Below are 23,938 nucleotides of genomic sequence, written 5' to 3'. Positions count from 1 at the left end.
ATTTTTTTTTGTCGGGGTCTCAACTTCCTGTTCAGAGAATTGACTGGCAGGTGGGGTGCGTTGGAGCGCATAGTTAATGAATGGTACGGGTAGTGCTCTAATAGCTTTTCTCGATAGGGACATACATGTTCATATCCCCAAACTCTAGTTATTCATTAAGCATGGCTTAGCACAGTCATTGAGATATGTGCTGGGATATATTCAAGTATGTTTATGATCTGAACGACGTTTAGATTGTTAATTAATTGGTGTGTGTGAAATGCCTTGTTTTCATTGGTCAAATGCACTAGGGGTAGGGGGTAGAACCCTGTATTCTCATTGTTTAAGAGACAGGACAGGGAACGGTGGGCATGCTGCCCGTTACGGGCATATTTGAAACATTGATTTTGTTAGTCACTCCCACTCAAATAGCCAATCAACATGGCATAAGTCATGACAAAATGTGTACAATTGCATAAAACTTGCTTCAAAACAGACACGTTTTCTCTACGCCCCATGGCAAATGTGTAGACTTGCGTGAAACTTGAGGTGGGCCCCCTGAACCAAATCTCGCTTAGGGCCCCCTTGGGAGCATGTTTTCAGGAGCTTTGGTCCCAGGAAACAGAGAGTTTCTAATTTGGTCCCAGGCTGAAATAGTTTAAGAAACCCCTACACTAGACCATTGGAAAGCAAAACTACTTCAACAGGAGTAGATTCACGACAGTGGTGAAGGCATAACTCTGGCACCACCCTCTCCCTTTCCAAAACCATATTATTATCCCACTTACACTGGTATAGGCCTACCACTTAAATTAGTTTACTCCATGATTGCACTGTGGTAAGCATGCTATTAAGTTTGTTTGTGTTTACACTTTTCAATGACATACACTCTCAGGACTAGACTAGTGAAACAGGTGATGTGTTAACATGGATTATCTCATTGGCTGTCTGGAGGGGTGCAATGTTTGATAACATAACGACCATAGGAGTTGGCTCCACGACACTAACAGATCTGGGACCAGGCTAGAGGCATGCAGTCAATGTGTGGTTGTGCCAGCGAGCGGATCACCATCAGGGTTATTATAAGTGTCTCTCCTCTCAGTCTCCAGTCCTGAGTGGCGTCCTGGCCTGGCCATCTGTCAGGAGATCAGGAGTCAGGACAGAGTCAGGCTGGCTGTGATAATGGAGGCTCCAGTCAGAGGTGACAGACTGACTAGGGAGGAGAGAGACCTGAGAGCAGATCAGATCACTGTGCCAGACACGTCTGTCTGTCTCTCTCTGTCTCTCTCTGTGTCTCTCTGTGTCTCTCTGTGTCTCTCTCTCTCTCTCTCTCTCTCTCTCTCTCTCTCTCTCTCTCTCTCTCTTTCTGTGTGATGTCCAACCATGGTCATAACACACTAATCATTTTGACTTAAATGGAATGACTAGAGTTTAGAGTAGCTGTGGGTGTTTTCCTATGTATCGGATCTGCTACGCTAACTGAACTGAGGAAGTATGGGCTATGTAGTCTACTGTGTACAGTATTATGTTCATCAATTGCATTCAGGCAAAAAACTCACAGATGGAGGAAAAGAAGAAAACATACACTGTTGTCCCAGACCTCATGTCCTCTCCAACTTCTGTTGTGTGTGACGTGTGCAGGCCCCAGGGTTTGGGTTTGGCATAGCCATCTCAGGGGGCCGGGACAACCCTCACTTCCAGAGTGGTGAGACTTCCATTGTCATCTCCGACGTCCTGAAGGGAGGCCCAGCAGAAGGACTCTTATCGTAAGTGCAGAAAACACTTTCGATGGAGATTTTCTGTGAGCATGATTCTTAGTTCAGCACGAGCCTTAATCTGTGTCTGGGTAACCAGCCCTATATGTTACCGCTATGGTCTTGATTTGGGAGTGGTCAATGTAGATCCTGACCGGGATTGAGCCTCCTTGTTTCTCTTCTCCTTCCAGGGAAAATGACCGTGTGGTAATGGTCAACGCAGTGTCCATGGACAACGTAGAGCATGCGTACGCAGTGCAGCAGCTTCGGAAGAGTGGAAAGAACGCAAAAATAGTGAGTTGTTGTATTTCTCAGGGGAATGTACAACAGGCTAACCTTAACGTTATGGCCCTCGGCAAATACATTCCTCTTCTATGAATGTCACCCCAGGGATTTAGACACGTTTCTCACTTCATTGAGTTGATCATTTGAGGTGGTTGAGAATGACATTCTGTCCCTTTCTTTCCCCCACAGACGATCCGAAGAAAACGAAAGGTTCAGATCCCGGTGTCTCGCCCGGGGGACAGGGAGACTATGTCCGAGCACGAGGAAGAGGACACTGATGAAGACGATGGTTACGAGCAGCACAGCGGCCGCAGCGGGCCCACCAGCGCCTATGGCGCGGCGAGCGGCGGCACGGCCAGCAGGCGGACAAATGACCGCGAGCGTGAACGCAGCAACAGCAGCCGGCGAGAACACAGTGCCTCGCGAGAGAGGAGCATCTCACCCCACTCTGGCCGATCCCAAGGCTCCTCTACACCGTCCCGCCCCGCCAAAGTCACCCTTGTCAAGTCCCGCAAGAATGAAGGTGGGCGCCGCAATGTCCAGCTTAGGTCTTTCTTTTGCATTGTCAGTTTGACCCTAATGTTTTTTTAAGGTGTGGCATTGCACAGGGCTCTGCTAATATTGTTTTGTTTTTGTTGTTCAAAGTAGAGTATGGTCTGCGTTTGGCCAGCCACATCTTTGTGAAGGACATCTCCCCAGAGAGCCTGGCAGCACGGGACGGAAACATCCAGGAGGGAGACGTGGTGCTGAAGGTGAGGACCAGAGACATGATGGGGCTGGTCGTTATGCACGATGACCTGGAGTGGGAATGCCACCGGTTCAAATCCTGGGACAGACACTCAAAGAAACGGGAACTGAGATGCAGAGCAGAAATATACTAAGCATACCATTTCCCATGAGGCAGTATTTTGGGCATGCATTCACTAATAAGCTAGTGTAAATATTGGAAGGTTGCCAGGGCCTCACAAAGAGTTAGAGAGGGGAGGGATATACAATGTCACACCTTCACACGAACTTCATCAACACAACACACCGTTTCACTATGACATCTAGTCATTCTAGCCTCTGTTTTATATGTCCCCTCTGAGAGAGATGCCTGTAATGTGAGTTCAAAGTTCATTAGTGTGCTTCTCTGTAACCAAGCATTCCATCACTCTCTTTGGTTCCTGACTAGTCGGTCGCTGATGGGAAAGATCTACCTCATCACAAGAATGTAGACCCTGGATTCTGACTGTCCTATGTTCAAAAAAAGTCATTGTATAGATCTCAAGTCTTACAAGTGTAGTAACTATGAAAGCGTGTACAGGAAAGAGGGATACCGTGTGGTTGTGGGACTTTAGCCTTCCCGTATAAACATTTAAACAAGGAGTGGTGATTTCATTTTTATGCAATATTGTATGATGGTATGTTCAATCTCTTACAGCAAGTGACCATATGTAAAGCACTGTGCATTTGAAACATTTGCTAAAGCAAAGCAGACATTTTTAAACGTCATTATAGATCTTTTACTCCATGGACAGGTATGGCTTTGGCGTATGTGTGCTGTTACACGAGTCCAAAGTTAAACTGTACAATGATGAGAATGAATCCTTCCTTAAACAGCCTCTCTTTTTTTCTCCCAGATTAACGGCACAGTGACCGAAAACCTGTCATTAATAGATGCTAAGAAGCTGATTGAGAGGTCAAAGGGCAAGTTAAAGATGGTGGTGCAGAGAGACGACAGAGCCACGTTGCTCAACATCCCCGATATGGACGACAGCATTCCCTCCGGCAACAACTCCGACCGAGATGGTGAGATGGAGCTCTGTGCGTTCTCTAAGGACGGTAACCTCAATCAATCTCGTGTTTTAACAACCTCATTGATTAACACCGTTTCGTTTAGCTCACAATATGGCATGATTTTATGAGGGTGCAATTTCCCAGAGGTATCTGAAAAGGAAAACTTACTACTTAATCCTTTTTCTACTGATTTCTTTTTCAATGGTTCAATCGCCATATTAAACACCACTTTGCTCTAACAGACATTTCAGAAATTCATTCACTGACCTCAGACCATTCCACTCGATCCCATGATCGAGCACGGGGCAGTCGATCCCGCTCCCCTACCCGGTCTGAGCCCTCGGACCCCTCCCGACACTCACCACGGCAGATCAGCAATGGCAGGTAAAGAAAACACACACACACGCTACACACACACACACACACACACACACACACACACACACACACACACACACACACACACACACACACACACACACACACACACACACACACACACACATATATTACACAATCGTCATGGGACAGCTGTCATACACATCACACAGACACCCACAGCGCTGCAACTCAAGCCTCATCGTGCATCATGTTAAAGCCCATAAGTGGTTAGTTAGTGTTAATCACCAGCACTTCTAGAGGGCTGTGTATAAATCCATTGATAATGAAGACACAGGATGAATAGAACAGAAATATGTGGCTCTATGAGCCCAGCAGTGCCATAATGACCTGCTGTAGGGGTCAGAGGTCACAGAGGCAGAGGATATTGATGCTTTTCCACATCGATGTCCCGTCCCCTGTTCCCCTCCCTATAGCTCACCATATAGTCTCCCTATATACAGTGTCCATAATAACTCATCACAACCTAAAGAAACCACCAGCCTGGAATGGACCAGGGCCTCAGTCAGTACAATGATAACTATATATTTGATAAACTGTCTAAATATTAACATGTGCCTCATTTCTCCCATTTTCCCAGTCATTTGAATGTCTTGTTTCTTTTCTCTGTTGCACAATTTTCTCTTTCAATCTCCTCAGTTGGAGGCTAAAGTAAGTTTGTGTGGAAAGCAGTGGAGAGATGCAGTAACCGGCTTTGACAGACATTAAGTAGTGGCGACTGGCTTGCCTGCATAGCTGCCTGCGTAGCTGACTAAGTAGATAGTCGCTAGACAGAGAAGTAGACCAGTAGATGAGTTGCCTTGACTGAGCGCGGCTTGACAGTTCCTCTCAGATTGGACAGGAGGCTTGGCGCTGTTAGCCGGGCTGACTGTATGTAGTGTGTTGACGCCAGAGGGGCTGGAGGGAGGGATAGAGCTGTGGAAGGAAAGGCTGCTGCTGGTTTCTGATCACACGGCCTGCCTGCCGTATCACAGCAATTAACCAGGATGAGGATGGATTGCCCAGATGGAGCTCGTGTGTCGAGCGGAAAGGCTCTGAGCCCTGGAGGAGAGGGTCTGTAGAGAGAAAGCCCGGGATTCAAAACGAAACACTACATAACTCAAGTCAAGTGTTCTGCTTCCAAACTCTACCATGTCCTCTATTCCCTTTCCTGGTTTGGCTGTTTCTGCTGCAGAGCACACGCATGGAGGGTCAGATACCTGAAAAGGCCCAACTCATTTCAGATTCTGCCAGCATTGGTTCTGTCCTTTTTGAATTGCAGTGAACAGTCCTATTTATTTGACAGAGATTTCACATAGATTTAGCATCCCGTTGCCCCCTGTAGTTGCTGAGCACTCTGTGTTTTTACCTGTCTTTAGCTCCCTCCTCAGTGCTGCTGTAGTGTTTTGTAGACATCCTGATATGATGGCATTAATGCAGATAAGCAGCTGTAGCATTGATCTGAAATGGGAAAACGGACAGCCGGTTGGTTGGTACTTCGTAGCGGTACTGGTCTCTCCTCAATGCTCTGGGTCTAAACCCCAAGCCCTGTCAACCCATATGGAATCAGATGAATGGCAAATCAACAACTCCATGGACAACTTAGTACCCACTTGAGGCAGTGGAGAACATTGTGTAATGGCATTAAAGTCAATTCGTCATCAGAGGCTGGGATGAATGCCTGGCTTTATAGATGCTAGATGTCTGGGGGGACCAATTGTTAGTGATTTACAGCTGCCTGTTTGTCACCAAGCCACTCCAGTAACCAATTGCCGTAAATCAGCCCCAATATAACTGTCAACAATACTGTGGAATAACAATTCTTGTCTCAATGCAGGAACGCAGGGACATTCTTACACAGAATACTCCCACTGTAAGTTTCACAATGTCACAAAAACACCCTGCCAGTAGTTGTTGAGACCATCCTAGAGTTTAGGCTAGTACTTAGTTTAGTACTACTGATCTACATCGCTCTTTCTGTCTTGTTTTCTTTCCAGAGTTAGCCTTTAGGTTTGGGGATTTTGAATTGGTGTTACTTGTCTTCGTGTACATACACAATGAGTAGCATAATATATGTTGTATTCCTGAGCCTTGAGCACTTTGTTTGAATGTTGGTAGTCTAGTTCTAAGCCATACTCTGCTCTTTATGAATGTCAGTCAAGAGGGACTAAATGGTATGTCAGCAGGGATTGGCTATAACCAGACCAGTATGCATGCAGTAGTCATCACAGTATGTATTAGCTATGCAGGAGGCCAGGCAGGAATTTGACACGCTTCCCACAGAGATTTGCCCCAGAATCAGACGGTTCACAGAGTTGAGGTTTTCTCTATAGTTAAATGTTTCTCTTGTCCCTGTGAGAAACCATTCCCTAATATGGAATCAGGTCGTCATTGTAATCAAGACTTGACTAATTGACTAGTACCTCATTGAACTGTGAAATAGTGTTAGTTAGCCTCCTGCATTTCGTTTTGTAAGGGATTTTCCTCAAATAACACAATAAAAAATAAAGCTGTGCAACTGTCCCATTTTAGAAGGATGTTTTGACAGGGGTCTGTGGGAATTAAAAAATAAAAGTATCCCTCTTTGCATGATGCAAAACACATGTTATCACAACAAGATTATTGTGTTGCGATGTCCATTTATACAGCGTAACCTTAGATTGATGCCACAGGAGGAAATAAGAAACAGATTGCAGATTTGTGCTTTGGTCCTTGTGTACTGTTGTGTTTCGAAAAGGAGAGAAATGAGGGAGGGAGGCAAGGTGAAAGCAGTACGTAGGGATTTATGTTTAGTTAATATGCTGCCTCCAGGATAGGGCAGGGAGGACAGGGGCGGTGCCAGGACAGGCCAACAGGCCCTTTCTGACTGACGGACGGACAGACAAATAGACAGGCGATTATAGCTTTGTTGAAATTCATCCCTTGCAACGCAGACTGCCCTGCAGCCCTTTTTAATGTCTTTATCTCTACATTCCCTAATGCACTCTGAACTTTAAACACATTATCTGGAATTCCACTGTTGAATAATTGTAATGGGAGATGTTTGTTGGAGTGTTTTCATTTGTTCTCACAAAGACAGGAAATGGAATACTCGAAATGCAAGTGTCACCATTTCACTTTTCAAGCCAACACGTTTTGCTGTTGTTTGAGTCTGGTTTTGTCTTTGGGACGTGAGTGCATGTTATCCTGTTAAAGTCCTGTGTGAGGGAGAGTGAGTGAGCGCTGGGTGTAAGATGGGGACAGACAGGCTGTAGTGCAGCTTACCGCTTCATTCGTCCCGTGTAAAAAGCTGCTGGATGCCAGCTTCAGGGTCACGTGACCAGGCTAGAATTCGCCCATTGTTCTTAGAAACAGCCGAGTAGAGCTGCGGAGACGGAGCACGGCATTCACACATCTGATCTGAACACTCAGTGCCTGGCTGCCGTGAGCTGGAGCTGGGACTGGCTCTGACATGTATACAGTACTGCTGCTGTGGTTTAGTTAGAAGGTTGAGAAGGGAAATGGAATGAATCATTTGTAATGCACACAGTTCTCAATCAAAACATTTTAGAAAAATGTCTGCTTCGGTATGACTGATTTAGTGTTTCTGGTTTCTGTGTGGTTTTTAGTGATACTGTAGGGTTGAGAGGACAGTCTCTAGACCACACAGCTGAAAGCACCTGGAGTCTGCTCTGCTGCTGATGCAGTCAATGCCGAGGTGAAACCAGGGCCAGCAGAGAAGAGGTCCTGACCCTATTAATATAGTTTGAGAGGAAGACGGCCGTCCCTTTTAACTGCTTATAGTTTTAGCCGTTCTTGACTGTTCCTAATGCCTTATCACTCATTCCATGCTGTGATGTCAGTAATACGGCGCTCTCATAACAACTCACACAGATCACACACACTCCATCACCGTAGCTACGTCCCAGGGCTAAAACAGCAGGACCTTCCCCACACAGCCTGTGCAGGAAGCTCTGTTATTAGTTTTATAGAACAGAACCCCTCTGTGGAGATGGTGCAGAGGTCATGCTACATTGTTTTGTCTCCTATACTTTATATTTTTTAATTAGACTCGGGGTTCATCCATCTACCTTTCTGTTCTCTCTTCATAATTGCTACCATTCTTCATCTCACTGTGTAGGCCTACAAAGGAAATAATGAACAAACCCAAAATAAATAATCAACTGTTTCTTTTTCTAGCCACAGAAGTGGAGATGAGGAGAGGATTTCCAAGCCCGGGGTGATGTCAACTCCTGTTAAAGGTTCCCAGGAGGCCCTAATCCAGGCCATCAGCACCCAGCCACTGGCCAGAGAGGACAAACTGCCCCCACTGCCAGGTCAGTCAGGGCCCCTGCTGCCTCCACAGCTGCCTCCACCTGTCTAACTGCCTGAACCAAAACAGGCCTTGACACTCCTCTGTACTGTGCCTATCCCTCTCTGCTTCCCCCTCTCCTCTGCCCTGGATTGGAATGCGCTCTATACTCCTTGTCCCACATATTAGAAAAGCCCAGTCCATAGTACTCTAGTCCATTCCTCTAGTGCAGCCTTTCTTAAAGTATGGGTCGCGACCCAAAGTGGGTCACAGACATGTTAATGGTGGGTTGTGACATGTCAGAGTAAAAACTATATATATATATACCAAAAGTATGTGGACACCTGCTTATCGAACATCTCATTGCAAATACATGGGCATTAATATAGAGTTGTTCCCCCCTTTGCTGCTGTAACAGCCTCCGCTCTTCTGGGAAGGCTTTCCACTAGATGTTGAAACATTTCAGATGGGTCTTGATTCCATTCAGCCACAACAACATTAGAGAGGTCGGGCTTTGATGTTGGCCGATTAGGCCTGGCTCGCAGTCGGTGTTCCAATTCATCCCAAAGGTGTTCGATGGGGTTGAGGTCAGGGCTCTGTGCAGGCCAGTCAAGTCTCCCACACCATCTCAACAAACCATTTCTGTATGGACCTCACTTTGTGCACTGGGGCATTGTCATGCTGAAACAGGAAAGGGCCTTCCCCAAACTGTTGCCACAAATTTGAAACCAGAGAATTGTCTAGAATATCATGGTATGCTGTAGCGTGTGGGACCTAGCATGAACCATGAAAAACAGCCCAGACCATTATTCATCCTCCACCAAACTTTACAGTTGGCACTATGCATTCGGGCAGGTAGTGTTCTCCTGGCATGGTTCTCAAGAGAACGTGTTTTTTCTCCAGAGAACGTGTTTTCACTGCACCAGAGTCCAATGGCGGCGAGCTTTTCACCTCTCCAGCGGATGCTTGGCATTGCGCTTGTTGATCTTAGGCTTGTGTGCGGCTGCTCGGCCATGGAAACCAATTTTATAAGGCTCCCGACAAACCATTCTTGTGCTGACATTGCTACCAGAGGCAGTTTGGAACTCACTAGTGCGTGTTGCAACCGAGGACAGACGTTTTTACGTGCTTCAGCACTCGGCAGTCCCGTTCTGTGAGCTTTTGTGGCCTACCACTTCGCCGTTGTTGCTCCTAGATGTTTCCACTTCACAATAACAGCACTTAAAGGTGGCATTCTATGACTGTGCCACGTTGAAAATCACTGAGCTCTTCAGTAAAGACCATTATACTGCCAATGTTTGTCTATGGAGATTGTATGGCTGTGTGCTCTATTTTATATACCTGTCAGCAACGGGTGTGGCTGAAATAGCCAAATCCACTAATTTGAAGGGCTGTCCATCCATATACTTTTGTGTATATGTAGTTTATTTTGCCTCTGGGGGCCCCTCAAACCAAATCTCGCTTAGGGCCCCGAAAGCGGTCATGTTTTCATGAGCTTGGGTCCCAGGAAAACAGAGTTTCTCATGAAGCCCTGCTCTAGTGTTACGTAATGTTGACCTATTCCCGTAGCTATTTCAACTTAACTCAGGTAGTCATAATCTTTACATTCACATTCCAGGTCAGTGTGTTTACATGTGTGTGTGATCATACTATCAGTATGTGACCAAAGTATGTGTTGGTCCTGTAGAACCAAAGCCAGTGTATGCCCAGCCTGGCCAGCCTGATGTGGACCTGCCAGTCAGCCCCTCTGACGCCCCAGTGCCCAGCGCTGGTCATGATGACAGCATCCTCAGGTAACCCTTAGTCCTCCTGTTAAAGCCATGTTATTATTTCCATTGATTTCAGTGCCGTGTTATTTGCTGATTTGTAATCGCTCCCTGTAGAACAGTAGTGTCTCTAAACGTCTGTTTGTGTATGATGCCCACTCCCCATGCAGGCCGAGTATGAAGCTGGTGAAGTTTAAGAAGGGGGAGAGTGTTGGCCTAAGGCTGGCCGGAGGGAACGACGTGGGCATCTTTGTAGCCGGAGTCCTGGAGGACAGCCCAGCTGCCAAGGAAGGTCTGGAGGAAGGAGACCAGATTCTCAGGGTAAGAAATCTATCTCAAACAGTAATATCTTCTTTACACATTTTATTATTATTAGCTGTTGGGTATGATTGTCACATTTTTGTCAACAAGGCCATTGTAAAGTTTTCTCTTTTGAAAGTGCGCAGGATGTGTGGTTTGACGTGTTCTTTTCCCACAGTGGATAAAGGGTATGTTCTGTACTAGCTGGAAAACATCTGCTGTAGTTCTTGTAACGGTCTCATCGCTGCCCACGCTTAGTTGGAAACACTTTGTGAAACTATGTGACCCACTAGCCTTGTGTTACTGTGTGGTCGCTGGTCATAGTGATGTTAGATAGAAAATGGTGATTACGGTGGATCAGTCTGAGGTCATCGCCTGGCTCTTCTCTTCTCTGTCTTTCCTTTGTTTACTCTGACCCGCACAATAGAGGTCGTTGTTGTTGTTCTCAGGCCCTGTCTGAAGTATTGTTGATGGAAGTCCCCTCGGATATCAGAGTTGGATTCATTTAATCATGTTTATCACTAGCCACACATTTTAACGAAACACACCATGCTTTGTGTTCCTCCCACACCACAGTAAGGGTCAAGGGCTAACTCCTCCTCTTTGCTAGCCTCCCTCCCTGCTGTACAAACACATCTCTAGACTCTGTGCGATTCCCTATGAGTGGGCTTCCAGGATTGTGTCCCAAATGGCACCCTTTTCACGATATAGTGCACTACTTTTGACCTCTTCACTATGTAGGGAAAGGTAGTGCACTATAGATAATAGGGTGCCATTTCAGACACAGCCCAGGATGTTGTTTTCCACCACTGGGCAGGGAGCCTGTGAGTGTTTCCTGGCCTTCACAGTGTGACTAGTTGAGATAAAGACTTGAAGTCTCCTTTCTGAGGAGGATAAAGGTTGTTCTCTATGATTCAACCCCATGTGTTCCTGGTTCAAACGCTGGCTCTGCAGCAGGGTAAATAAACGTGGTATTGTGCTGGGGACTGAAGGGGTTGAGGTGGGGAAGTAGACTGGCCTGAACCCTGGAGCGCTGAAAGTCTCTGTTCTTCTCTCGCGCTCCTCTCTGTAGGTAAATAACGTAGACTTTGCTAACATCATCCGAGAGGAGGCTGTGCTGTTCCTCCTAGACCTTCCCAGGGGTGAAGAGGTCACCATTCTGGCCCAGAAGAAGAAGGATGGTGAGTAACATGGGGGTACAACAGATGTTAGATAAATGAACGTTGCGATCTTGACCGGGTCAGAGAGAGTAAAGGTTTGAGTTTGCACAGAAACACACATTTTACGTTAACCTGGTTACATGTGAACTGTACACACACTTTCAATTGTATAGCTGAACATTTATCCCTACTTAATTTCTTCTTCTACCAGTTTACCGTCGGATAGTGGAGTCGGATGTGGGCGACTCGTTCTACATCCGAACCCACTTTGAGTATGAGAAGGAGTCTCCGTATGGCCTGAGCTTCAACAAGGGAGAGGTGTTCCGTGTAGTGGACACCCTCTACAACGGCAAGCTGGGCTCCTGGCTCGCCATACGCATTGGCAAGAACCACCAGGAGGTGGAGAGAGGCATCATCCCCAACAAGAACAGGTAGAATACAGGAGAGAGGCATCATCCCCAACAAGAATAGGTAGAATACGGGAGAGAGGCATCATCCCCAACTAGAACAGGTAGAATACAGGAGAGAGACATCATCCCCAACAAGAACAGGTAGAATACAGGAGAGAATAGGTAGAATACATCATCCCCAACAAGAACAGGTAGAATACAGGAGAGAGGCATCATCCCCAACAAGAATAGGTAGAATACATCATCCCCAACTAGAACAGGTAGAATACAGGAGAGAGACATCATCCCCAACAAGAACAGGTAGAATACAGGAGAGAGACATCTCCAACAAGAATAGGTAGAATACGGGAGAGAGGCATCATCCCCAACTAGAACAGGTAGAATACAGGAGAGAGACATCATCCCCAACAAGAACATCATCCCCAACAAGAACAGGTAGAATACAGGAGAGAGACATCATCCCCAACAAGAACAGGTAGAATACAGGAGAGAGACATCATCCCCAACAAGAACAGGTAGAATACAGGAGAGAGACATCATCCCCAACAACAGGTAGAATACAGGTAGAATCCCCAACAAGAATAGGTAGAATACGGGAGAGCATCATCCCCAACTAGAACAGGTATCCCCAATACAGGAGAATACAGGAGACATCATCCCCAACAAGAACAGGTAGAATACAGGAGAGAGACATCATCCCCCAACAAGAATAGGTAGAATACGGGAGAGAACAGGTAGAATACATCATCCCCAACTAGAACAGGTAGAATACAGGAGAGAGACATCCTCCCCAACAAGAACAGGTAGAATACAGGAGAGAGACATCTCCAACAAGAATAGGTAGAATACGGGAGAGAGGCATCATCCCCAACTAGAACAGGTAGAATACAGGAGAGAGACATCATCCCCAACTAGAACAGGTAGAATACAGGAGAGAGACATCATCCCCAACAAGAACAGGTAGAATACAGGAGAGAGACATCATCCCCAACAAGAACAGGTAGAATACAGGAGAGAGACATCATCCCCAACAAGAACAGGTAGAATACGGGAGAGAGTCATCATCCCCAACAAGAACCGGTAGAATACAGGAGAGAGTCATCATCCCCAACAATAACAGGTAGAATACAGGAGAGAGACATCATCCCCAACAAGAACAGGTAGAATATGGGAGAGAGACATCATCCCCAACTAGAACAGGTAGAATACAGGAGAGAGACAGCATCCCCAACAATAACAGGTAGAATACAGGAGAGAGACGTCATCCCCAACAATAACAGGTAGAATACAGGAGAGAGACATCATCCCCAACTAGAACAGGTAGAATACAGGAGAGAGACAACATCCCCAACAATAACAGGTAGAATACAGGAGAGAGACAACATCCCCAACAATAACAGGTAGAATCCCCAACAATAACAGGAGAGGAGAGACAACATCCCCAACAATAACAGGTAGAATACAGGAGAGAGACATCATCCCCAACAATAACAGGTAGAATACAGGAGAGAGACATCATCCCCAACAATAGAACAGGTAGAATACAGGAGAGAGACAACATCCCCAACAATAACAGGTAGAATACAGGAGAGAGACAACATCCCCAACAATAACAGGTAGAATACAGGAGAGAGACATCATCCCCAACAATAACAGGTAGAATACAGGAGAGAGACATCATCCCCAACAATAACAGCTAGAATACGGGAGAGAGACATCATTTCCAACTAGAACAGGTTGAATACAGGAGAGAGACAACATCCCCAACAATAACAGGTAGAATACAGGAGAGAGACAACATCCCCAACTAGAACCAGTAGTGTAGAGTTCAGCAGAGCCTACTCTGTGGAGAGGGTAAAGTAGCTGGGGGGGGGGTTGACGGGATTAGTCAAATAAGACACCAGCAGCCTTGCTGTCGGTGTAGAGATGGTAAACAACAACCCAAACATAAGATGATGAACTGGGCTGTGTAAAGTAGGACGCATTAACATCACCCCTAGTCTCAATTACACAGGTGACAACTGTTTTAGTGAGAAGGCTTTTTCACTATGAGTCCTGTGAGGGTAGGAGACTATCTATTCATAATGAAACAGCAGACTGACAGTCCCTTTTGGAGTCTAGGCCTGGCCTGACCTACAGCCCCTGGCTATGTTTAGAGAGAGAGAGACATTCCACACCATGGTGCAGACAGGGGAACCTCACAGTGCTCCCAACATACCAGCGTGACACCAATATTTGTCACATGCATACGTTAACGTAACCATTATACTCGGTGCACCATGGCTACTCAGCCACGTTGTGTCCCTAGCCATGCCAGTGTCCTCTTCAGTCAAATGCTTACTGAATTCTAGGTTATGTAAAGGTATAGAATCATTTCAGAATAGAATAGAGGTGGCCTAACGAGTGGTGCAGTGGTCTAAGGCACTGCATCGCAGTACTAGCTGTGCTGCTAGAGATCCTGGTTTGAGTCCACCCGGCCGCGACCAGGAGACCCATGGGGCGGCGCACAATTGGCCCAGCGTCGTCCGGGTTAGGGGAGGGTTTTGGCCGGCCGGGATGTGCTTGTCCCATTGCGCTCTATCGACACCTGTGGCGGGCCGGGCGCCGTGCACGCTGACACGGTCGCCAGGTGTACGGTGTTTTCTCCGACACATTGGTGTGGCTGGCTTCCAGGTTAAGCGGGCAGGGTGTCAAGAAGCAGTGCTGTTGGCGGGGGTCGTGTTTCGGAGGACGCATGACTCTCGACCTTCGCCTCTCCCGAGTCCGTATGGGAGTTGCAGCGATGGGACAAGACTGTAACTAGCTATTGGATACTACGAAATTGGGGAGAAAATAAATAAATAAGATCGAGGTAAGTTGTATAGAATAACAGGGCTGTAAATGAGTCATTAACTGCACAAATTAAAAATAAACTGAGGACATGTTCGCAGTTTCCATTGAAATCCAATCATTGAATCCATTGCCTGTTGCCTGACACCACTCTGTTCCTCCTCCCACAGGGCAGAGCAGTTGTCCAGTGTGCAGTATACCCTCCCCAAAACGCCAGGTGGTGACAGGGCTGACTTCTGGAGGTTCCGTGGTCTGCGGACCTCCAAGAGGAACCTGAGGAAGAGCAGAGAGGACCTGTCTGCCCAGCCGGTCCAGTCCAAGTTCCCTGCCTATGAGAGGGTGGTGCTGAGAGAGGGTAGGTGATATCCAGAGCAGAGTCCATGGAAACATCACAATACCTAAACTAGCTTACCACTGAGAATGCTTTCCCAGTACATTGCTTCAATCTAAAAGCGGAGAAATGGGAATGCAGCCGTGTGTTTGTTGCCTACAAATTCGGCCTTGAGAGGGGTTGATACTGTCAAATATGGTGTTTTGTGTCTTCTGTTATCCAGCTGGGTTCCTAAGGCCTGTGGTGATCTTTGGGTCCATCGCAGACGTGGCACGAGAGAAGCTGGCCAGAGAGGAGCCTGACCTGTTTGAGCTGGCCAGTGAGTAGCCTTTAGCTAGCCTTTAGTAGCCATCTCACTGTCTGTCTCAGCCGTGTCTCACACACACACACACACACACACACACAGCTGGAGTAACACAGTGCTTAGAGCAGCTCTGTGTTAGAGCCTAGAGGGCGCCCTCATCTGCCTACTCCAGGTCCACTTGAGGGAGTAGCTAGCATCTTTAGCATGTAGTGTTAATTCTAACACCCTCGACAGTATTGAATTTCAATTTTCCTAAGTGCACTACTCCAAAATCCACATGTAAAGTGATTCCAGCCCTGGACGTATTTTGCGTAACCTATATCTCTGTAAACCTTGTATTTTCTTTTCAGAAACACAGCAACATGAAGGAGTGGAAAGTATGTCATGAAGTGCATCAACTTGTTTGTATCAGTGCTAATTCATGCTAGTTAGCTAGGTGGTAGCCTACCCTCTGTACCGTAGATGTGTTTTCTGTGGTTGGTCATGTGTGGCCTGTTTCAGCCTGTAGGGAGGTTGTGGAATGACTGAATATAGCTAGTTATAGAGCATGTACCCATGTCACAGTTAAAATCCTATAGATAATAAGCTGCATACATAACAGTACTAGTCTTCATTATTAATTCCCAAGCCCCTAATGTCTGTGTGTGGACTACACCATAATCTGTACTTAAAATGTCCATTTTTACATTTGATTGGAGACGATGCCTTATGACATTGGTGTGTTTATGATTGGAATTATAAGGGCTACTTTTGTAGAGTTGAGTGGTGAAAGATAAGAGGCCATTTCTGCGCCAGATCCTGTGATAAGTGTTGAGTTCTGAGTAGTGGAACTGCACCCAGGTCAGCTGGCCTCTCGAAGGGTCATTACCTTATGTTGGCAGATAGACCGATAAGGCCAGGCTAGCCATGTTTAAATAATTAACATTTTTAGAACATTCCTGCTTAACTCCCCTGACTTTTATATCCATTTTTAAATTTGAATCATGAATCTATTTGAAATGATTCCCTATCTTCTTGTATGTGCATTATCCCACTTCAATGCTTTTCACACATGTAACACATTTCCTGCATTACGGATTATACTGTACTGTAATGTCTGTAGTTGCACGCGCACATTCATAATGACACAACCTCCTATTTTATGTTTTGAAATGTGCTTAAGGCATATTGCATGCATTAGGGTGAAGGTAATGAGCTGAGATGCATAGTGAGCTCTGCAGTAATATGACACCGTAACACTGTCCCTTCTCCCCCTCTGCAGAGAGTGAGCCCAAAGACGCAGGAAAAGACCAGCGCAGCTCCGGGATCATTCGCCTCCACACCATTAAACAGATCATTGACCGGGTGAGTGAGACTACTTAATACACGGATACGCACGCACACACACACACACACGCGCGCATGCACTCACAGACAGATCCCCTCTTAAAGCACATATAGTACACACACACACATCCATAGGTAGACTCATCCATGGCTCACTACTGCTCTCTGGTGTTCATTGAATTATGAACGTTTTTATTTGACCAATATATGAAAAATATAGTCTAAAACAGCAGTCTGAGCAAACCTTTTAGTGTTCGTATTTAGATCAGATATTCATTATTTCTTTATGGTGGGGGTGTCCTTAGGACCGGCATGCTGTGCTGGACATCACCCCCAACGCTGTGGACCGTCTGAACTACGCCCAGTGGTACCCCATCGTGGTGTTCCTCAACCCGGACAGCAAGCAGGGTGTCAAGACCATGAGAACCAGGCTGTGCCCCGAGTCCAGGAAGTCAGCCAGGAAACTCTACGAGAGAGCCCTCAAACTGAGGAAGAACAACCACCACCTCTTCACCAGTGAGTTTCTATGAGAGGGAGGGGAAGAGAGAAATAGTGAGTGGGAGGTAGGGAGGGATGGAGTTGTCAGGAGTGAGAGATGCTAGGGCTGCGTGCTGTACTGTAGTGTGGACCAGGGGCGTAACTTTGGTTTTAATCCAGTAGGATTAATACTCTAAACCGACCGCTCGGAGGCGTCCGCATGGTCCTAAAGCACACTGTAACCTTGTTTTTATCGCATTCCAATGATAAAACTGGTGTGGATAAAAATGCAATTTCAGAATCTGGGGGGGACATGTCCCCCGCAGGCATGGCTGCTCAGGGCTCCGAGCTAACCTCCCACAGGACCCCAGCCATCATTACCCATTCCTTGCACGGCCCTGCCCCGTATGAAATGGGAGGCGTCTCTTCATTTTTCTTTTGCGTCTGCTGGCAATAAAGAGAGAGATCCCAGGAGAGCAGAGAGCACAGACAGCCTCTCCTTTCCCATCCATGTTGAGTTACTCCCTTATTCCACATGGGTCTGTAGATGAAGCACTGCCTGGTATTTTTAGAACAAGCCTAGAGAGATCGAGAGAACAACAGAGAAGTGTCACCTGTGGTATTTGTGTAAGGTCAAACAGATTGACATCTGCCAGGCAGCACTATAGACATGATTGTTGTTGGACTCATGACAGCTCATAGATACAACAGTGGTAATATAATGCTTACACACCGCAAAACCTGTGCTTGCACACCGCAACAACCGGTGCTTACACACCGCAACAACCGGTGCTTACACACCGCAAGGAATCTGGGGTGATACTAGAAATAAGCTTTTCCCCTCATGTAGAACAATAATGAATCATATATATATAATAATATCTGAATCAATGATAGTTAGACATATCAATTACTTACTAGTTCAGGGCCCGGTCTCCCAAAAGCACCTTAAGGTTAAGTTCATCGTTAGAACCTTCGTAGGAGCATCGTTAAATCTCCGAGCTGTTTTCCCCCAAACCATCGTTAACGTTGCACTTGAAATCACTCGTAATCTAACACCTGCCACAGACCACTCGTAGAACAGCTAAGTGCGTCGCTTCCCCCCCCCCCCGCGTCACTTTATACACAGAAGATCTTCAATAAACATAGAATCACATGGTTTATTCTTCTCTCTGTGACCACCGAGAACTTCAGAACAAAGTTGACGACAAACACAAAAGTTGCCAATGTCTTTGCAATTGATGCAAACAAGTGACATAATAAAAGGTGGATCAAATGAAAATCAAGATGACTGCATTAAAATATAAACAATAGGCTATAGGCCTATTTCAGTCATATTGAAATACATTTCATGTTCAATCAATTGAGTTCTGTTTTGCTACTTGTAGGGTACTGTCTGTAATTTGTCTCAATATTCACTGAGTATACCAAACAAATATACCCCAAAAAATATCTCTCTAGTCTAGGAGCTAATCCGTCGTCAGTATTGTGACATAATTAGAATGTTAAGGTAAGATTTTAATGGAGAAAGCTGATCCTAGATCAGCGCTTCCTTTCTTTTGATCCTATCAGTATCGACACATGCTCCAACGGCACGATAAGTGACCATTCTCTCTGCGTGGTGTTGTCAACGTTCCATTGCTATCGGGAAACCGGACTCTGATGTGTTAATCCTAATGGTTTTTCATGGGGTTGTGAGAACAGATTTTCACAGTGATTATGAGAATTGTGTTATCGGCTGACTGTGTTCATTTGAGTGGTGCTTTGTCTCTGCTCCTTCTCTTCGCTCTATCCTTCCCAAGCCACCATTAACATGAATAATATGAATGACGGGTGGTACGGTGCCCTGAAGGAGACCATTCAACAGCAGCAGAACCAGCTGGTGTGGGTTTCAGAGGGAAAGGTAGGACACTCAGCGCCGAGACTAACCACATCAAACACTTTCCAATACATTTCATTTTAATGAAAATGTTGTATTCAAAATTTATGTCAGACAATTTTAATATACAATGTATTTTGTGCATGAATACGTTTTTCTTTGCCATTCATTTCTCTCTCTCCTGTAATGTTTCTGCTTCTGCTCTTTCTTTATCTCCCTTCCTCCTGTCCCTCTCCCTCCCTCTCTCCCCTGCTGTCCTCCTGTCGTGTCTCCCCAGGCGGACGGTGCTCCAGATGATGACCTGGATCTGCATGATGACCGTCTGTCGTACCTGTCGGCTCCGGGCAGTGAGTACTCCATGTACAGCACGGACAGCCGCCACACCTCAGACTACGAGGACACGGACACAGAGGGCGGGGCCTACACCGACCAGGAACTAGACGAGACGCTGAACGACGAGGTGGGCCTGCCCACTGAGCCCGCCATCACCCGCTCCTCGGAGCCCGTCCGAGAGGACCCGCCAGTCATCCAGGAGCCCCTGAGGTACGGCGGGTACCAGCACACAGTGCAGCCCGACCCCCTGAACCGGATCAACCCAGCAGGGTTCAAGGCACCAGTGGCCCAGCAGGTACCGTTTATGAGAGCCGTTCATCTGCCCTGTTGTCTCGAATCCGTGGTGTGCGTGAGGAGAGTGTTCTGGCGCCGCTATTGAAGCTGTGTTTTAAAACAGTATTATCTACTAACACAAAACAAAGAAAAACAAAAAAGATGTAAAGAAAATTTGTATCCACTTAAGTATTTATTCACTATTGTTGTTTGTGTTTTTTTTTATTTTTGAAGAAAAAAAGAGAAAAAAGCAAGAATAAGCTTGACTGTTATAATCAGTGTTCACGACCTGTGTTAGTGTGACTGTTATAATCAGTGTTCACGACCTGTGTTAGTGTGACTGTTATAATCAGTATTCACGACCTGTGTTAGTGTGACTGTTATAATCAGTATTCATGACCTGCGTTAGTGTGACTGTTATAATCAGTGTTCACGACCTGTGTTAGTGTGACTGTTATAATCAGTATTCACGACCTGTGTTAGTGTGACTGTTATAATCAGTATTCACGACCTGTGTTAGTGTGACTGTTATCATCAGTATTCACGACCTGTGTTAGTGTGACTGTTATAATCAGTATTCACGACCTGTGTTAGTGTGACTGTTATAACCAGTGTTCACGACCTGTGTTAGTGTGACTGTTATAATCAGTATTCACGACCTGTGTTAGTGTGACTGTTATAATCAGTGTTCACGACTGTTATAACTGTGTTAGTGTGACTGTTATAATCAGTATTCACGACCTGTGTTAGTGTGACTGTTATCATCAGTATTCACGACCTGTGTTAGTGTGACTGTTATAACCAGTGTTCACGACCTGTGTTAGTGTGACTGTTATAATCAGTGTTCACGACCTGTGTTAGTGTGACTGTTATAATCAGTGTTCACGACCTGTGTTAGTGTGACTGTTATAATCAGTGTTCACGACCTGTGTTAGTGTGACTGTTATAATCAGTGTTCACTACCTGTGTTAGTGTGACGGTTATAATCAGTGTTCATGACCTGCGTTAGTGTGACTGTTATAATCAGTGTTCACGACCTGTGTTAGTGTGACTGTTATAATCAGTGTTCACGACCTGCGTTAGTGTGACTGTTATAATCAGTATTCACCACATGCGTTAGTGTGACTGTTATAATCAGTGTTCACGAACTGCGTTAGTGTGACTGTTATAATCAGTATTCACGACCTGCGTTAGTGTGACTGTTATAATCAGTGTTCATGACCTGCGTTAGTGTGACTGTTATAATCAGTATTCACCACATGCGTTAGTGTGACTGTTATAATCAGTGTTCATGACCTGCGTTAGTGTGACTGTTATAATCAGTATTCACGACCTGCGTTAGTGTGACTGTTATAATCAGTGTTCACGACCTGCGTTAGTGTGACTGTTATAATCAGTGTTCACCACATGCGTTAGTGTGACTGTTATAATCAGTGTTCATGACCTGCGTTAGTGTGACTGTTATAATCAGTGTTCACGACCTGTGTTAGTGTGACTGTTATAATCAGTGTTCACTACCTGTGTTAGTGTGACTGTTATAATCAGTGTTCACGACCTGCGTTAGTGTGACTGTTATAATCAGTGTTCACTACCTGCGTTAGTGTGACTGTTATAATCAGTGTTCACGACCTGCGTTAGTGTGACTGTTATAATCAGTGTTCACTACCTGTGTTAGTGTGACTGTTATAATCAGTATTCACCACATGCGTTAGTGTGACTGTTATAATCAGTATTCACCACATGCGTTAGTGTGACTGTTATAATCAGTATTCACGACCTGCGTTAGTGTGACTGTTATAATCAGTGTTCACCACATGCGTTAGTGTGACTGTTATAATCAGTGTTCACCACATGCGTTAGTGTGACTGTTATAACCAGTGTTCACGACCTGCGTTAGTGTGACTGTTATAATCAGTGTTCACGACCTGTGTTAGTGTGACTGTTATAATCAGTGTTCACGACCTGTGTTAGTGTGACTGTTATAATCAGTGTTCACCACATGCGTTAGTGTGACTGTTATAACCAGTGTTCACGACCTGTGTTAGTGTGACTGTTATAATCAGTGTTCACGACCTGCGTTAGTGTGACTGTTATAATCAGTGTTCACGACCTGTGTTAGTGTGACTGTTATAATCAGTGTTCACGACCTGCGTTAGTGTGACTGTTATAATCAGTGTTCACGACCTGTGTTAGTGTGACTGTTATAACCAGTGTTCACCACCTGCGTTAGTGTGACTGTTATAATCAGTGTTCACGACCTGCGTTAGTGTGACTGTTATAATCAGTGTTCACCACATGCGTTAGTGTGACTGTTATAACCAGTGTTCACCACATGCGTTAGTGTGACTGTTATAACCAGTGTTCACCACATGCGTTAGTGTGACTGTTATAATCAGTGTTCACCACCTGCGTTAGTGTGACGGTCATAATCAGTGTTCACCACCTGCGTTAGTGTGACTGTTATAATCAGTGTTCACCACCCGCGTTAGTGTGACTGTTATAACCACCTGCGTTAGTGTGACTGTTATAATCAGTGTTCACCACCTGCGTTAGTGTGACGGTCATAATCAGTGTTCACCACCTGCGTTAGTGTGACTGTTATAATCAGTGTTCACCACCTGCGTTAGTGTGACTGTTATAATCAGTGTTCACCACCCGCGTTAGTGTGACGGTCATAATCAGTGTTCACCACCTGCGTTAGTGTGACTGTTATAATCAGTGTTCACCACATGCGTTAGTGTGACTGTTATAATCAGTGTTCACCACCTGCGTTAGTGTGACTGTTATAATCAGTGTTCACCACCCGCGTTAGTGTGACATAATCAGTGTTCACCACCTGCGTTAGTGTGACTGTTATAATCGGTTCATAACTGTTATAATCAGTGTTCACCACCTGCGTTAGTGTGACGGTCTGTTATAATCAGTGTTCACCACCTGCGTTAGTGTGACTGTTATAATCAGTGTTCACCACCCGCGTTAGTGTGACGGTCATAATCAGTGTTCACCACCTGCGTTAGTGTGCCTGTTTTTGTTGATGTCGATGTTCTCACTGAGGAGACAAAGTTTTATGTCTGTCAAGTGTCTGTATCGGTCCCCACCTATGTGCTCTTCCTAGTTGTTTCACTTGTGATTCGGACTGATACCGTGACACCAGAAAGTATTATGTGCATGTTGGAAATGTCAGTGTTAACCACGTATTGCTGTAAATGTATTTGTCTGGGTCGATTCGGCCGTTATGATATACACAAAAAGTTTGTCTTCTGATGTGTAATTGAGAAAAAAAGAAAAGGAAAACATTGTACTGTAATCTAGAATTAAAGTCCAATCAGACAACATAAACAACAGAAACTTTGTCCTGTTACGAATTCTTACGTGGCAGATTGATTATCTAAAGCCATCAGTTGAATTTGGTCTGAGGATGGTGAGTTACAGTCGGTCGGTGGAGGAGGTACAGAGCAGGCTGTGTTACGCTGTAACGTTAACATTAGTGAGGGTGTATCTCCCTCCTGCAGTAGCACCAAGTGTATTAAACGTTTCTGAACCACTTCACAGAATGAGAAAGCAGAGGCTGTTCCGGCCACCATGCCTATCCTCCCCCAGCAGCCTGAGCAGCCTGTGTTACTGGCTGAGACAGAGGCAGCGCCCCCTGCTGTCAACAAAACTGTAAATGGTGTAGCGGGTTTGAGCCATGGTTTAAGCCTTGGCCCTATCGCTGCTCCCCAGAGCAAACCCAACCCAAGCCCCGGCCCCGAGGCTGACAGGCTTAGGATGCCCACCCCTGATCTAGCTCAGCCCCTGGCCCCGGCCCCAACGCTCGAACCCGAACCCCTACAATCCGGACCGCCCAGTTCAGAACCACAGGTACCCATCGTCTGGACATGGCCTGGCCCGGCCGACCCCGCTGTCGGTCTGCTGTGGCCTGTCGCCGCCTGCCTGTGTACCGCCCGCCACGCTTTCCTTTCACTCTTGCATGCTTGCCCGCTGTCCACTGTGTGCGTCTGAGAGAGAGAGAGAGAGAGAGAGAGAGAGAGAGAGAGAGAGAGAGAGAGAGAGAGAGAGAGAGAGAGAGAGAGATAGAGAGAGA

General features: G+C 45.9%; 1 protein-coding gene across 13 annotated transcripts in view; it reads left to right on the top strand.

Moving 5' to 3' along the window:
• LOC135504298 (tight junction protein ZO-1-like) overlaps positions 1–23,938 on the top strand; it is a 146,938-nt gene that overhangs the window by 98,442 nt on the left and 24,558 nt on the right. For 6 of the 13 annotated variants that reach the window (XM_064922734.1, XM_064922778.1, XM_064922769.1 and 3 more), the window contains 19 exons: positions 1,621–1,745; positions 1,925–2,027; positions 2,208–2,541; positions 2,664–2,770; positions 3,641–3,809; positions 4,040–4,181; positions 8,355–8,491; positions 10,154–10,259; positions 10,403–10,553; positions 11,605–11,713; positions 11,904–12,123; positions 15,102–15,286; positions 15,486–15,581; positions 15,917–15,943; positions 16,828–16,910; positions 17,198–17,408; positions 19,172–19,272; positions 19,526–19,876; positions 23,407–23,715. In XM_064922734.1, the coding sequence (XP_064778806.1) occupies positions 1,621–1,745; positions 1,925–2,027; positions 2,208–2,541; positions 2,664–2,770; positions 3,641–3,809; positions 4,040–4,181; positions 8,355–8,491; positions 10,154–10,259; positions 10,403–10,553; positions 11,605–11,713; positions 11,904–12,123; positions 15,102–15,286; positions 15,486–15,581; positions 15,917–15,943; positions 16,828–16,910; positions 17,198–17,408; positions 19,172–19,272; positions 19,526–19,876; positions 23,407–23,715 (3,066 nt within the window). The remainder of the gene's footprint in view (positions 1–1,620; positions 1,746–1,924; positions 2,028–2,207; positions 2,542–2,663; positions 2,771–3,640; positions 3,810–4,039; positions 4,182–8,354; positions 8,492–10,153; positions 10,260–10,402; positions 10,554–11,604; positions 11,714–11,903; positions 12,124–15,101; positions 15,287–15,485; positions 15,582–15,916; positions 15,944–16,827; positions 16,911–17,197; positions 17,409–19,171; positions 19,273–19,525; positions 19,877–23,406; positions 23,716–23,938) is intronic. The other 7 variants (XM_064922834.1, XM_064922758.1, XM_064922824.1 and 4 more) reach the window with 5 other exon arrangements.

Source organism: Oncorhynchus masou, chromosome 2, assembly GCF_036934945.1.
Source record: "Oncorhynchus masou masou isolate Uvic2021 chromosome 2, UVic_Omas_1.1, whole genome shotgun sequence".
Lineage (NCBI taxonomy): Eukaryota > Metazoa > Chordata > Actinopteri > Salmoniformes > Salmonidae > Oncorhynchus > Oncorhynchus masou.
Note: the sequence above shows the minus strand (reverse complement) of the source record. Positions and strands in the feature narration are given on the sequence as shown.